The sequence below is a fragment of the Nothobranchius furzeri genome, chromosome 2 (genome assembly GCF_043380555.1).
Source record: "Nothobranchius furzeri strain GRZ-AD chromosome 2, NfurGRZ-RIMD1, whole genome shotgun sequence".
Classification (NCBI taxonomy): domain Eukaryota; kingdom Metazoa; phylum Chordata; class Actinopteri; order Cyprinodontiformes; family Nothobranchiidae; genus Nothobranchius; species Nothobranchius furzeri.
The window spans coordinates 11,146,450-11,158,655 of NC_091742.1; the positions used below are offsets into that span (position 1 = coordinate 11,146,450).

At 39.5% G+C, this 12,206-nt stretch overlaps 1 protein-coding gene across 1 annotated transcript in view; it reads left to right on the forward strand.

Annotated features, from left to right (window-relative positions):
• The window catches only part of scara5 (scavenger receptor class A, member 5 (putative)), a 70,760-nt gene that overhangs the window by 5,219 nt on the left and 53,335 nt on the right, over positions 1 to 12,206 (forward strand). The window contains exons 2-3 of the mRNA XM_015947594.3: positions 812 to 933; positions 3,928 to 4,056. Coding sequence (XP_015803080.3) covers positions 822 to 933; positions 3,928 to 4,056 — 241 coding nt within the window. The 5' untranslated portion in view covers positions 812 to 821. The remainder of the gene's footprint in view (positions 1 to 811; positions 934 to 3,927; positions 4,057 to 12,206) is intronic.

Below are 12,206 nucleotides of genomic sequence, written 5' to 3' on the forward strand. Positions count from 1 at the left end.
CTATTGGCTAAGAGGTACCCTAGAACATAGCTGGTACCATATGATGTCACAATGTCGTTGTGAGCCTGTGTGTGTGTATTTGTTAGCAGCTCCGCCCTCTTGGTCTGCTAGGCAACAGCATTTGTTGCATTTTTCAAACAAGAAGTGGGAGTGAAGTAAGAATCTGGTAGGGCGTGTAACGTCCAGCAATGGTCAGTTTAGGTACAGTTTGACCATTCAACATCTGGTCAAAATTGAGACACAAGACTGCATGTGTCCCTTTAAATCAGCCTGCCTTCATCCCATCAGCTGGAGCTCAGAGCCTCTCTGCAGCTCTGAACACATGATAACGAATTGTCAACAATATTGTTCTCTCCTCAAGGTTCAAGCTTCCACCTATCATCCTTATAATAATCACAGCTTATTGGTCATAAGTAGAGGTAACATATATATTGAGCTCTTAAAGCACTCATACAGGGGTGACTTGCTCTTTAAGAGTTCACTTTAAAAAAGTAAAAACTCCTAAAGTTCCTCAAAATGCCAAACATCTTAAAAGTATAAAATATATTTACATAAGAAGTTAGAAATGAAACGTCCCTAATGAACTGACCATTTTCACTTTGGATTAGTTGAAACAGGAACTAGCACAACACTGATCTGTACACTTATCAGTTCCTCCTTAAATGTGTGTATTTAAGTTTTTTAACATCTTGCATGTGTTTGTAAATTTTTAGTTTCTTCTTATAATCCAAATAAATGCAGGAAAGCATTTCTTAAGTTATATTTGATGTCTTGAGTTTTGTTGCGGCTCCTTGTTCTTTTCTGTCCTTAGTGAGGTGGAGATGGAAAACAAAGCCATGTATCTGAGCACAAATGAGGAGAGAGAGAATGCATCCATGTATGAGGAAGCCTATGAAGGACACAACTTGTCCAAACTCAACCTCTGTGATGACGGTAAGCCTACTGAGCTGGATGAGGACCTTTTTTATTTTACAGGAGTTTCAGGTTTAAATTGAACTGGATTTAGAAACATCTGAGAAGCTCGTCACGAGTAGCTTACAGTAAATGGTGTTCTGAATGATGATGGCAGGTCTGAAATCTCTCTGGAATCAGAAGCAGGTGGAAAAATAGAAGGAGGCTGTTTGATAAAAGGGGGATACGGGTGGAGGGAACCTTCCATTAAACCATTTGATTCTGAGTCAAACACACAAGGATGAAGAGACCATGTGATCATCTTTTGGCACTCATCTCTCTGGTCATATATGAAAAACCAGAAATTTCCTGGAGCAACATCTGGATGAGTGTGAGTTCAGGTGCAGCTGGACAAACTCACCGCTGATGTTCTCGGGTTTCAGCCCCAAACTTTTAACATTAGCATCCACTTTTGGAAATTCCTTTATTGAAGGCTAGAAGCTCTGATAAACAATCATTTTTCAAATGCGAAGAAAGCTGCATAGGAACCTAACAAACATGTATTTTTATTTATTTATTTTGGCTAATTTATTAAGTTTATTCCAACTCATCATTGCTCTTTGTTGGATTCTGGGTGTGAATCAAAAATTCTAACATTTACTACAATTCCCTGTTAAGTTGCTTTTTCCCTTTTTAAGTTTGTTTGGACGTCAAGCTGGTCTGAAACGAAGAGGGAGAGCAGTTAATGGATTATTTGTTTTTATACTGTACATTCCAACCACGCACACACACATCTGAGCCAGCTGTGTTTTCCTTGTGCTGCACTAGTGTGTGTGTGTGTGTGTGTGTGCGTGCGTGCGTGCGTGTTTGTGTGTGTGTGTGTGTACGTGCGTGTGTGTGTGTGTGTGTGTGTGTGTGTGTGTGTGTGTGTGTGTGTCCACCTGCGTCCGCTGATGGATTGCCTGGCTCATGCTGTTGGGAGGCAGAGCTGCAGAATCAAGTGTAAGTTCAAACTTAATCCAACATCCTGACTGTTCACACAACCTCTGACTTTATGATGTCCCTGAGGACATCATTTTTATCATCATGTGACCATCTGATTTCTCTCAGACACCCGAGGAACTCGGGCACTCTTTTGTAGTGTAAGACCATTCAAAACGTATGGTTAAGTGTTTAAGGTCACTCGGCTGTGGCAGCCATCTTTAACAGGACCAGCATCAGCTCCTTCTGTTGTAGATTTACATCCAGTGATGCCTTTCTGAGAGTTTCATTAAAATCCATCCTGAAGACATTTCGCAACAACACATACAGTTGTGGTCAGAAGTTTACATACACTTGTAAAAAATATAATATAATGGCTCTACTGAGTGTCCCGTTATTTCTAAAACTCTGATTTTTCTCTGATAGAGTGATTGGAACAGATACTTCTTTGTCACAAAAAACATTCATGAAGTTTGGTTCTTTAATATCTTTATTATGGGTTAACAGAGAAAAGTGATCACATTTGCTGGGTCACAAATATACATACAGCAGTGCTAATATTTGGTTACATGTCCCTTAGCCATTTTCACTTCAATTAGGTGCTTTTGGTAGCCATCCACAAGCTTCTGGCAAGCTTCTGGTTGAATCTTTGACCACTCCTCTTGACAGAATTGGTGAAGTTCAGTTAAATTTGATGGCTTTCTGACATGGACTTGTTTCTTCAGCACTGTCCACATGTTTTCAATGGGGTTTAAGTCAGGACTTTGGGAAGGCCATTCTAAAACCCTTATTCTAGCCTGATTTAGCCATTCCTTTACCACTTTTGATGTGTGTTTGGGGTCATTGTCCTGTTGGAACACCCAACTGCGCCCAAGACCCAACCTTCGTGTTGATGATTTTAGGTTATGTTGAAGAATGTGAAGGTAATCCTCCTTCTTCATTATCCCATTTACTCTCTGTAAAGCACCAGTTCCATTGGCAGCAAAACAGCCCCACAGCATACTATTCCCACCACCATGCTTGACTGTAGGCATGGTGTTCTTGGGGTTAAAGGCCTCACCTTTTCTCCTCCAAACATATTGCTGGGCATTGTGGCCAAAAAGCTCGATTTTCGTTTCGTCTGACCACAGAACTTTCCTCCAGAAGGTCTTCTCTTTGTCCATGTGATCAGCAGCAAACTTCAGTCGAGCCTTAAGGTGCCGCTTTTGGAGCAAGGGCTTCCTTCTTGCATGGCAGCCTCTCAGTCCATGGAGATGCAAAACACGTTTGACTGTGGACAATGACACCTGTGTTCCAGCAGCTTCTAATTCTTGGCAGATCTGCTTTTTGGTGATTCTTGGTTCACTCTTTACCATCCTGACCAATTTTCTGTCAGCAGCAGGCGATAGCTTGCGTTTTCTTCCTGATCTTGGCAGTGATGAAACAGTGCCATGCACCTTATACTTACAAAACAATTGTTTGCACTGTTGCTCTTGGGACCTGCAGCTGCTTTGAAATGGCCCCAAGTGACTTTCCTGACTTATTCAAGTCAATAATTCACTTTTTCAGATCCATGCTGAGCTCCTTTGACTTTCCCATTGTAGCGTTTGTGGGCGTTTGTATCCAATGAGCCCTATTTACCTGGCCTAAGAGAAGTCACCAGCTGTAGTCACTCATAATCACTCACAAGAAGTTAAGAGGCCATGCTATGAAGCTCAGTTCACTGACACGTTTCTAAGTCACCAAAATTGCTAGTTCTTGTTGCTGTACGTATATTTGTGACCCAGCAAATGTGATCACTTTTCTCTGTTAACCCATAATAAAGACATTAAAGAACCGAACTTCATGAATGTTTTTTGTGACAAAGAAGTATCTGTTCCAATCACTCTAGCAGAGAAAAATCAGAGTTTTAGAAATAACGGGACACTCAGTAGAGCCATTATATTATATTTTTTACAAGTGTATGTAAACTTCTGACCACAACCGTACAGACGTATCCCGAGTTTTGCCTTCCCGCATTCTGGGCATACATGGCAGTAACTATTATTTTGTGTGATTTTATTTCCCTTTAAATAGTTTCTGTGAAGCGTCGCCGGAAGCAGGACCAGTTCTGCAGCCTCCTTAACTCCCTCTCAGCCATCAAATATGCCATCGTTTCCCTCTACGTCCTCGTTCTCCTCACCATCTTTGGACTCTGCCTGGCAGGTAGGACTGAATGGCTGACAGGATAATCCCTCCTAAAGATAAATATATATTCTACATTTCTTTTCTGTTTTTGGTCTCGTTACACTAAATGCTACTTTAGAGTTCATTATTTTAATAGGTTTATGCATTAAAGGCGTTTTACACCTATAAAACCTCCACAAACCCAGGAAGCATTTTTAAATTTACTTTGATTTTGTGTTTTTAGACAAAAGAAATGATTGAAAGCATGGTGCATTTTATGGAAAATACCACAGTAATCCCATAAAAACATCTAAAAGTAGAAAAAAAAAATGAAAATCTTTGAAAGTGTCTCTGCATCAATTCATCCATCCAGACTGGTTGACCTTGAGTTTTCCATGAAGAATATAGGAGAAACTCCTAAGCTAAAGATGTGCCAAGTCTTCATTCCAAAAACCCACTTGGGAATATTTTAGTCTTCCAAACACTCCTTAAATCTCATTTTGGTTCGTTCCTGGGAGTTTTTATTTTATTTTTTATGTAGATTGATGACCAAACATATAATTGCATCCATGTTAGAAAAAGTCTGAAACGTAATCTGTAGTAAAAAAAATTAAATAAATCATTTTATGCATCATGCAATAAAAAGAGAGATTAGTCATTCACCTAAAATTTTACAAATTAGATTTGGAGGCAGTTCACCTTTCAAACATCACGTCTCAACTTTTGGCTCTAAGCAAGTGAAACTACAGTGGAAATCTGAATGTATGGAAATTGACTTTTGCTTTTGTTTTTTCTTTTCACTCAGTCTTCTTAGAAACTGTTTTTGAGCTTTTTCTTCTTGGCTGATTTTGGAAAAACCCTGGAATGAGAAATGCTTTAGTGCATCAGATTTTATGGCTCTTACCTACTGCAAACCCCACTGGGGCCTCCCTGGTAATGTCAGCTCTACCATTAAAACCCAGGAAGTCAAAGACAGGCTTACTAACGACAGAGGGAGAAGGAGAGGATGGGAGAACAGAGCGTGTTTCTCAATGACCAGGTGCCTGGCCTCGCAAGGCGGTGTCTTGCTATGCAAGACGTGCATCATGTGACCGTGACTTCTGCGGCAGTCACGTAACGTTATATTTTATATGTATAAGTTTCAATATAAATATATAATGACCCATTGCCCTGCGATTGACTGGCTCTCTGTCCAGGGTGTACCCCGCCTGATTGCCGTTGACCGCTGGAGATAGGCACCAGTATAACATATCTGTCAGGCTAGGTTGACTTCTTTTACTGTTGATAAATCAAAAGCGAGACATTTTATCAGCATTGATTATTACGAAAGCTGTTACCGATTAGTTTTTCAGAATAAAGTTGTTTGTATGTTGGGACTTTTAAGGGGTAGGTGAATTTGCACTCTACTTTAAATCTTCTCCTTGAGCCACTCATCAGCTGAAGGATGTGGCTCTTATCGTATTCCCAGGCTCTGGGATTTATTTAAGAGATTGGAGCCACTTTTCCGTCGTTGCGGGGATAGTGTTTTTTTTTTTTTTTTTTAGCTTCTTGATGAAGTTGTTTTAGAAAAGCAAACTAGCCAGGCTTTTCAGCTCAGCTTTCTCAAATTAAATGCCATCTATCTAAAATCTAAGTGGCTCCAGAGTAGCTGCACAAGAGGCCCCCCTCTCAATTGAAGCACGAGTGAATACACAAATTCAGCATTTTTCCACCAGTGTTCAGAAGTAAAACGTTCAGCTCTGTGCCGTCTGCTTTTCTCTGCATTCTCACTTTAGTTAAATTCAGCTTACTTTAACTGTTTGGCCTTCCATGCACTCCCACTGGCTACAATGCATTCAGACACTGATTTATTATTACAGAGATTATAGAGCTTCATATTTGGCTGTAAAACATCTGCATTTCTTACTAGAATAATGTAAAAATCCTTCAATTTGTTACCCAACATTTTGCCATGTTTTAAGAATTTTTATTGGTTCATCTATGTTCAATGCAAATATCAAAGCACAAAGAGGACTCAAATGCAGAGCTCACACAGTTTTAATCAGCAGAAGGGATTCCTGGCAGTACAGCACAACTGAACAAGTCCAAAACTAACTAAATACACTCTCACAAAGTGTTACTGAGAGCAGGTTCACAGTACTCAACTGAAGAAGACAAACTGGCAAAGGAAACTGTTGCAAAGACGCTTAAATGGAGAAGCCAGGACCCAGGTGCAAGACATGAGGCAGATTAGTGAGGAGCCTCATGTCGTGAAGCTGCCTGTAATGAGACAGGAAGTGAATGCACAAAATAAAACAGGAAGTACCAAAATTACAATAAAACCAGAAACAAGACTGCAAAGCACTCAACCTGCAGAATCACCCATGACAGCAAAGGTGTTAAAAGGTCTCGAGAACTCCCCTTAAAGTGCTTGAATTTTATTTTGGCTAAGAGGCAAGAAGCCAGTAGCTGAGAAACCTAGACAGACCGCTCTGGGGGTCGGCCTAGCCATGCTCCATAGGAGCCTCAGAAGGCCAGACCAGTCTTGTGTCTTGCCAATCACAGTGGGCGGGATAATACTGCCACCAGTGATGGGAATAATGGCATTTAAAATAACGGCGTTACTAAAAAAAAATTGTTTTTCAGTAACAAGTAATCTAATTACGTCTTCTTTTATCATAACAGCGTTTCCGTTACTGATTAAAAAAAATACATGCGTTACTAATTCAGCAGCACGGTGTGTTGAAGCCGTCATCAGCTGATTGGGAGCTAAAAAGGCGGATGTTTTCATCCAAGCGCATCACGGCCCGTGAAGAACGAGGAAGATGTGATGAATAGTCTACAGACCCGCAGATTCGCTGCTGCAGGCTTGAATCTGCAGCCGTGCCCTTCTTGGCGTGACAGCGGGACAACCCGAAGGTCCGCTCACCGCTCAGATGTCCTGATCTCCTACCTTCCTAGATCATTCAACTTGTTTCTGATCATGTCTTTAGTCCCGCTGTAACACTGGTTGCATCAGTCTCGAACATCATGGGCGCTCAGGTGTTCTAAGAACTTCCTGTGTGTCTTCACCATCCAGCTTCAGCTTTTCTGTGTTTGGGTCTGACCCAAGTTAGTAAATTTAAGTCCCCCATCAGATCTTCTAGTGTCATTTTAAAGGATTTTATTTATTTATTTAGCCATTACTAGATTACCAGCAACAGAAACGCTACAAAAACACACAATCATGTGAAGCTGGAAAAATTAGAATCCTGTGCAAAACTAAGTTTATTTCTGTAATTTAACTAGACTGAGAGACCATTTAAAGGCTCAGGAACCTTTACAGGTGTTTCTATTTGCAATTATAAATTTTAGCTGATTGGGGTCTTGTTATATATCACACTGTGACATTTTAAGTCTAGATTAGTGTAATGTTCCTGTTTGTAGTTCTGTTAAGTGCCCATTTATTTCAATTACTCAGTTTTATAAAACACATTTGGACATACTTTTTATTAAGTTCCAGTCATTAGTCATTTATACTTCAGTATTGTAGTCATTTATGTTAAATTAAGTAAGTTTAATCGAGAGGGGAACCCATTTTTTCTTGCATTCTTTAATGAAAAAAGTAACAAAGAAGTTATTTTTCTTGGTAATTAGTTACTTTTATAACCTTGTAACTCTGTAAGTAACTGAGTTACTTTTTTGACAAAGTAATCAGTAACTATAACTAATTACTTTTTTACAGTAACATTCCCAACGCTGACTGGGACAGATCGAAACAGATAAAATCCCGTTGGCTTGTTTGAAATGGTTTTGGCATCAGCTTTGGACAATTTAGACTCGGGCTTTTCGTCGAATCATTAAACTTCAAACATTCTAGACCAAAATAAGTTTTAGTGCTTTAGTGAAATGAAAAGAAAGCTTAAACTGTAACTTCGTGAATCAATACAAATAGCCTTTTAGCTTGACTGAAAGCTATATTATGAAAAGCAAAGGTTGTAGATAAGTTCAGCGACTTGTTTCATTTAAAAATGTATTAATTATAAATGATGACATGCGATATCTAGAGTCAATTTTCAAACACCAACCACTTAGCTGTAATAGCAGACATTTACCTTGTAGACATCCAAACAATGAAGTTTAAGACAAACATATGCTTTAATCTTATTTTTGTAACGGACAACTTTAACTTTAAGTCAGCTGAAGTGAGATTATCGGTGATTCAGGCCAAATGAAGGCTCTACATCTGCACACTCAGAGGATTCAGATCCTGAAACTTGGTCTCACAGCTGAGTCGTGTTTTCCAGGCAGAAACGAGGAGCTTTTTCTTTGCCAGTTAATTGCTGGAAAACTTGATGAAAGGCTAAGTAAGAAATTGTGCTTTTTAGTAAATATGCAGGTAAATGACATGTTTTTGCAAAGCAGAAATTAGTTTCAAGCCCTTGTGTTCTTGAAACGCTGATTTATTTTGGCCCTGTCTTTTTAGTGACCGAATTTGGCGCTGCGATTGTTTTCAGAAGTTATTGTTTCTTTTGTGGCAGCATTTTCCTTTCGGCTAAAAAAAAAGCTGAAGGGATCTATTCGAGGAAAAGCAAATGGAGTGGGAATTGACTTTGTTACGGAAAGACAATACACGGCTAGGAAATTTAGAGTCAATAATGTGGTTTTTACTCATTAAACCCTCACATTTAATGACATAAGGCATTTTATAGCAGTAACATAGCACTGTACCACACAGTCATTCTTAACTGGATGAAGAATTCACGTCAGAGTCAATCTTGACTCAACATTTAACACATTTCATCCTCTCTGCCTTTAAAGCTCCAGTGTGTGACATTTATGATGACTCACTGGCAGCAATATGGTATAAACTTTTTATTAGGGGCGTGACGGTTTGGTACAGATGTTTGAGACGGGTACACGAGGAACATGAAGGATGACCACTCCTAGGTAGAGGTGGTGCATGTTTAACTCCCACTAAGGACAAAAAAGCTGAGAGGAATCCTACTGAAGGCTTAAAGAATGTTTTCCTTGTTTCAAATCAGCAGAGTGAAAAGTTTCCTGATGATCCACGTCTATAGCAAGCCGTTACGGTATATAATGTGAGCTTCTGACACACTCTACTGGGTCTGTTTTAAGTCATTTTCCCTCACAAGGACTTGCATGTTTCACCTTTTGGTGATTTTGTATCTCCACATTGGGAGATTTGGGTCCGCATTACGTTTCATTTAGCAGCAAATCAAAACAATTTAAGCAATCTTGATTATTTTTTTATTATTCACAGAAATATTTCCATTTTTACAAAACAATGCTGTCAATTTGCCGCAATGCCGTGACGGCATCAGGGACCCTTAGGTCGTTTATAAGTGGTCAGACCGTGGCGGTAATGTGGCGCAACGGTGTCCTTTTTATTAAAGATAAGGCGATGGCGGCATAAAGGAGGTATGACATTCGTCTCTGCGCTGCCGCGAACTTCTGTTTATCTTGGACATTACTTGCTTTTTGTTGCGACTGAAGCCGCAATCGTTACGTTTTTTTTAACAAGCTGCTCCAAAACGTGTCTGTCCCCATCAATTCCTGTGCAGCCTCTGATGATCTGAGCTTTAGCTCTAACAGAGAGGCGCTCATAGAGTGCTGCGGCACTCCAGTTTGCTGTCTCAGCTGATTTTGTTCAAAAATCAAAACTTATTTCCCGTGTTTACTTTCACTTTTAATATATTTGCCAGCGGGAGCTCGGCATCAACTGTATATGTTTATTAAATTAAAAATATAAGCAAATTACTACCCGCTAGCCACCGAAGCTGTAACTACTAAGCAACTAACCAACCATCGATGACTTCTTTGGATCTAAAAAAAAAACATTTTAAATTAGCTGACTTACTTTTAAACTTGAAATTTGTCCCCGAAGTATACTGCCAGCTTCTGATATGGTGTTTTTTTTTAAATACTGAGGTGTATTGTGGGTAATTTTTGGCCAAGGCTAGGCTACAAGACACCTCCCATGTGTCCTTGCTCAGCTAGCTAAATGGCTAACAAACGGAGAACAGACGTTTTGGTAGAACATGAACATTGGAACCGATTGGAACACGCCTTGGCAGCTCCTGGTGACGTATCTCCTAGGCAACCCGGGTGAGGCCAAGACATCAAGACAAGGTTCCTTGGCATTGAGAAACACCCACCAATTTGCTGGCATGGCGTGAATTGTTAAAAGGGCACTTTAAAGTTACACACGTACCCTTCAACTGTGCTTTCATGGATGCAGAACAAGAATTTTTCATTTTAAATGTAAATGATGGCAATGGCTGGAAAAATGTGAGAATAACATGTTTTATGGTTTTTTTTAGGATTTGGAAGCTTCGTTTCGTGCTGAGGATTTCTCCTCTGCTTTTTTCTCCCCTTGATTTCAACTCTTATTTTGAAGGTTTCTACCTGTGATTTGTTTTAACCCTGAATCTGAGGAAATGTTCACTTCAGGGTAAAGTTTTTCCTTTATAGAAACAAAATAGCTCTATTTGACACTGGCAAGGAGGAGAAAACTGACATACGGGACCAGTGGGAAAACAATCTTGACTCCTTTCAGCACAGCCACAAGCTTTAGATTACTTTAGCTCCTCTGAGGAATATTTAGATTTTTAAAAAGTATAGAGTCTAAGACACAAGATGGAAAAATCTGTCTTCAGCATGCACCATATGTGTCTGGATACATTTGTAGAACAGCCTTTGAGGGTAAACGTGACACCCTAACAACTTTAAAGAGGAACTATAAAGGCTTTAAACCACACCCGTGTGGAAACAATAAGACTTTTGTCTGCACATAAAGTCTAAAGGACTTTTACCAAACATACATGCATAGAAATGTAGACATCTAAAAAAAATCTGCATTTATGGATGCAAAGTTCTCTTATTAGTATAGAAACACACAAATAAAATGAAATGGTATGTGTGCACACGTGTATCATTAATGCAAAGACTGTTAAACAAACAACAATGGCTCAAAGCCGCTGACAGGTTTTTCATAAGCTGTCCCACCAGACAGACGTTGTAGTAATGATCCACACAGTCTGGAGCTAAGCCACATACATATTTGCTTATACAAAGCAAACAAACACACAGGCCTTTTAATATCAGACATGTATGCCACACACACACACACACACACACACACACACACACACACACACACACACACACACACACACACACACACACACACACACACACACACACACAGCCCCCCAGGGCCCCTAACTTGACTCTGAGCATAAAGCCTTTTCTAATGAGTCTCTGTGTTCGGGTCCTGGTTCTTTGAGAAGTAAAGGGTCTGGAAGCATTCCAGCATCCCCAGTGGGAGTTCATCTTTGTAAGGACACTCAAACACACACAGAAAAATAATAGTCAGTCAGGACAAAAAGGTTTCTAAAAGTCAGCAGACAGCCTTATTTATGAAGTTAGACTCAGGTCATTAACATGTCTGGGCTAATTGGACCAAAACGTATTCCATCCCTCTTTCCCTGTTTGCTGCAAACATGTTTTTTTCTCTTATTCAAGCAGAAAACTGTCATATTTACCTCTATTTAACAATTAAAATGTATGGTTTAAAGAGTTTTGTAACACAGTAGTTTTTAGGTCGTATATTAAAAAAGTTATACATTTGTGACAGCAGAGAAAAAAACTGCTATTCTTACCATCCTGTAAAGACATTTCAGACTCAGAAGGATGTGGCAGAACTATTGTGCAGCTATGTAAATATTGTATTTTGTAAATAAATTATACATTTTTGTAAATAGTACTTTTGGTTGAGGAAGCTTGGAATTGGTGGTGGATGGTGGACCAACTTTATGTCGGGTTTTAGCCGGGTCGTAGCGGACCACACAATGAATCAGAAGTTATGATTTGTTTACAAAGGATGTTGATTTGTAACAATAGTCTACAAGGGGCTAAGTAGGTGGCGTAGAGACAACAGTCATCAGAGCTTTATTGTTGTTAAAGTTAGGCAACGTGTAGTTAAAGCTGTAATGGCAAATCTGCAAAATAATTTTTTTTTCATACCTCTTGAAATTGTTCTAACATAGCAAACCTATAAAATATAACGTGGAGATAAAAAAAAATGTAATAAAGTGGTTATCTCGCATTTGTCTAAAAACCTCCACCAATAGTTGCTTTCAGACCAAAATCAACTATTGCACCATCTGGTTGTCGGTCTTGCCAAACTGCTAGACATCCCTGGGTCC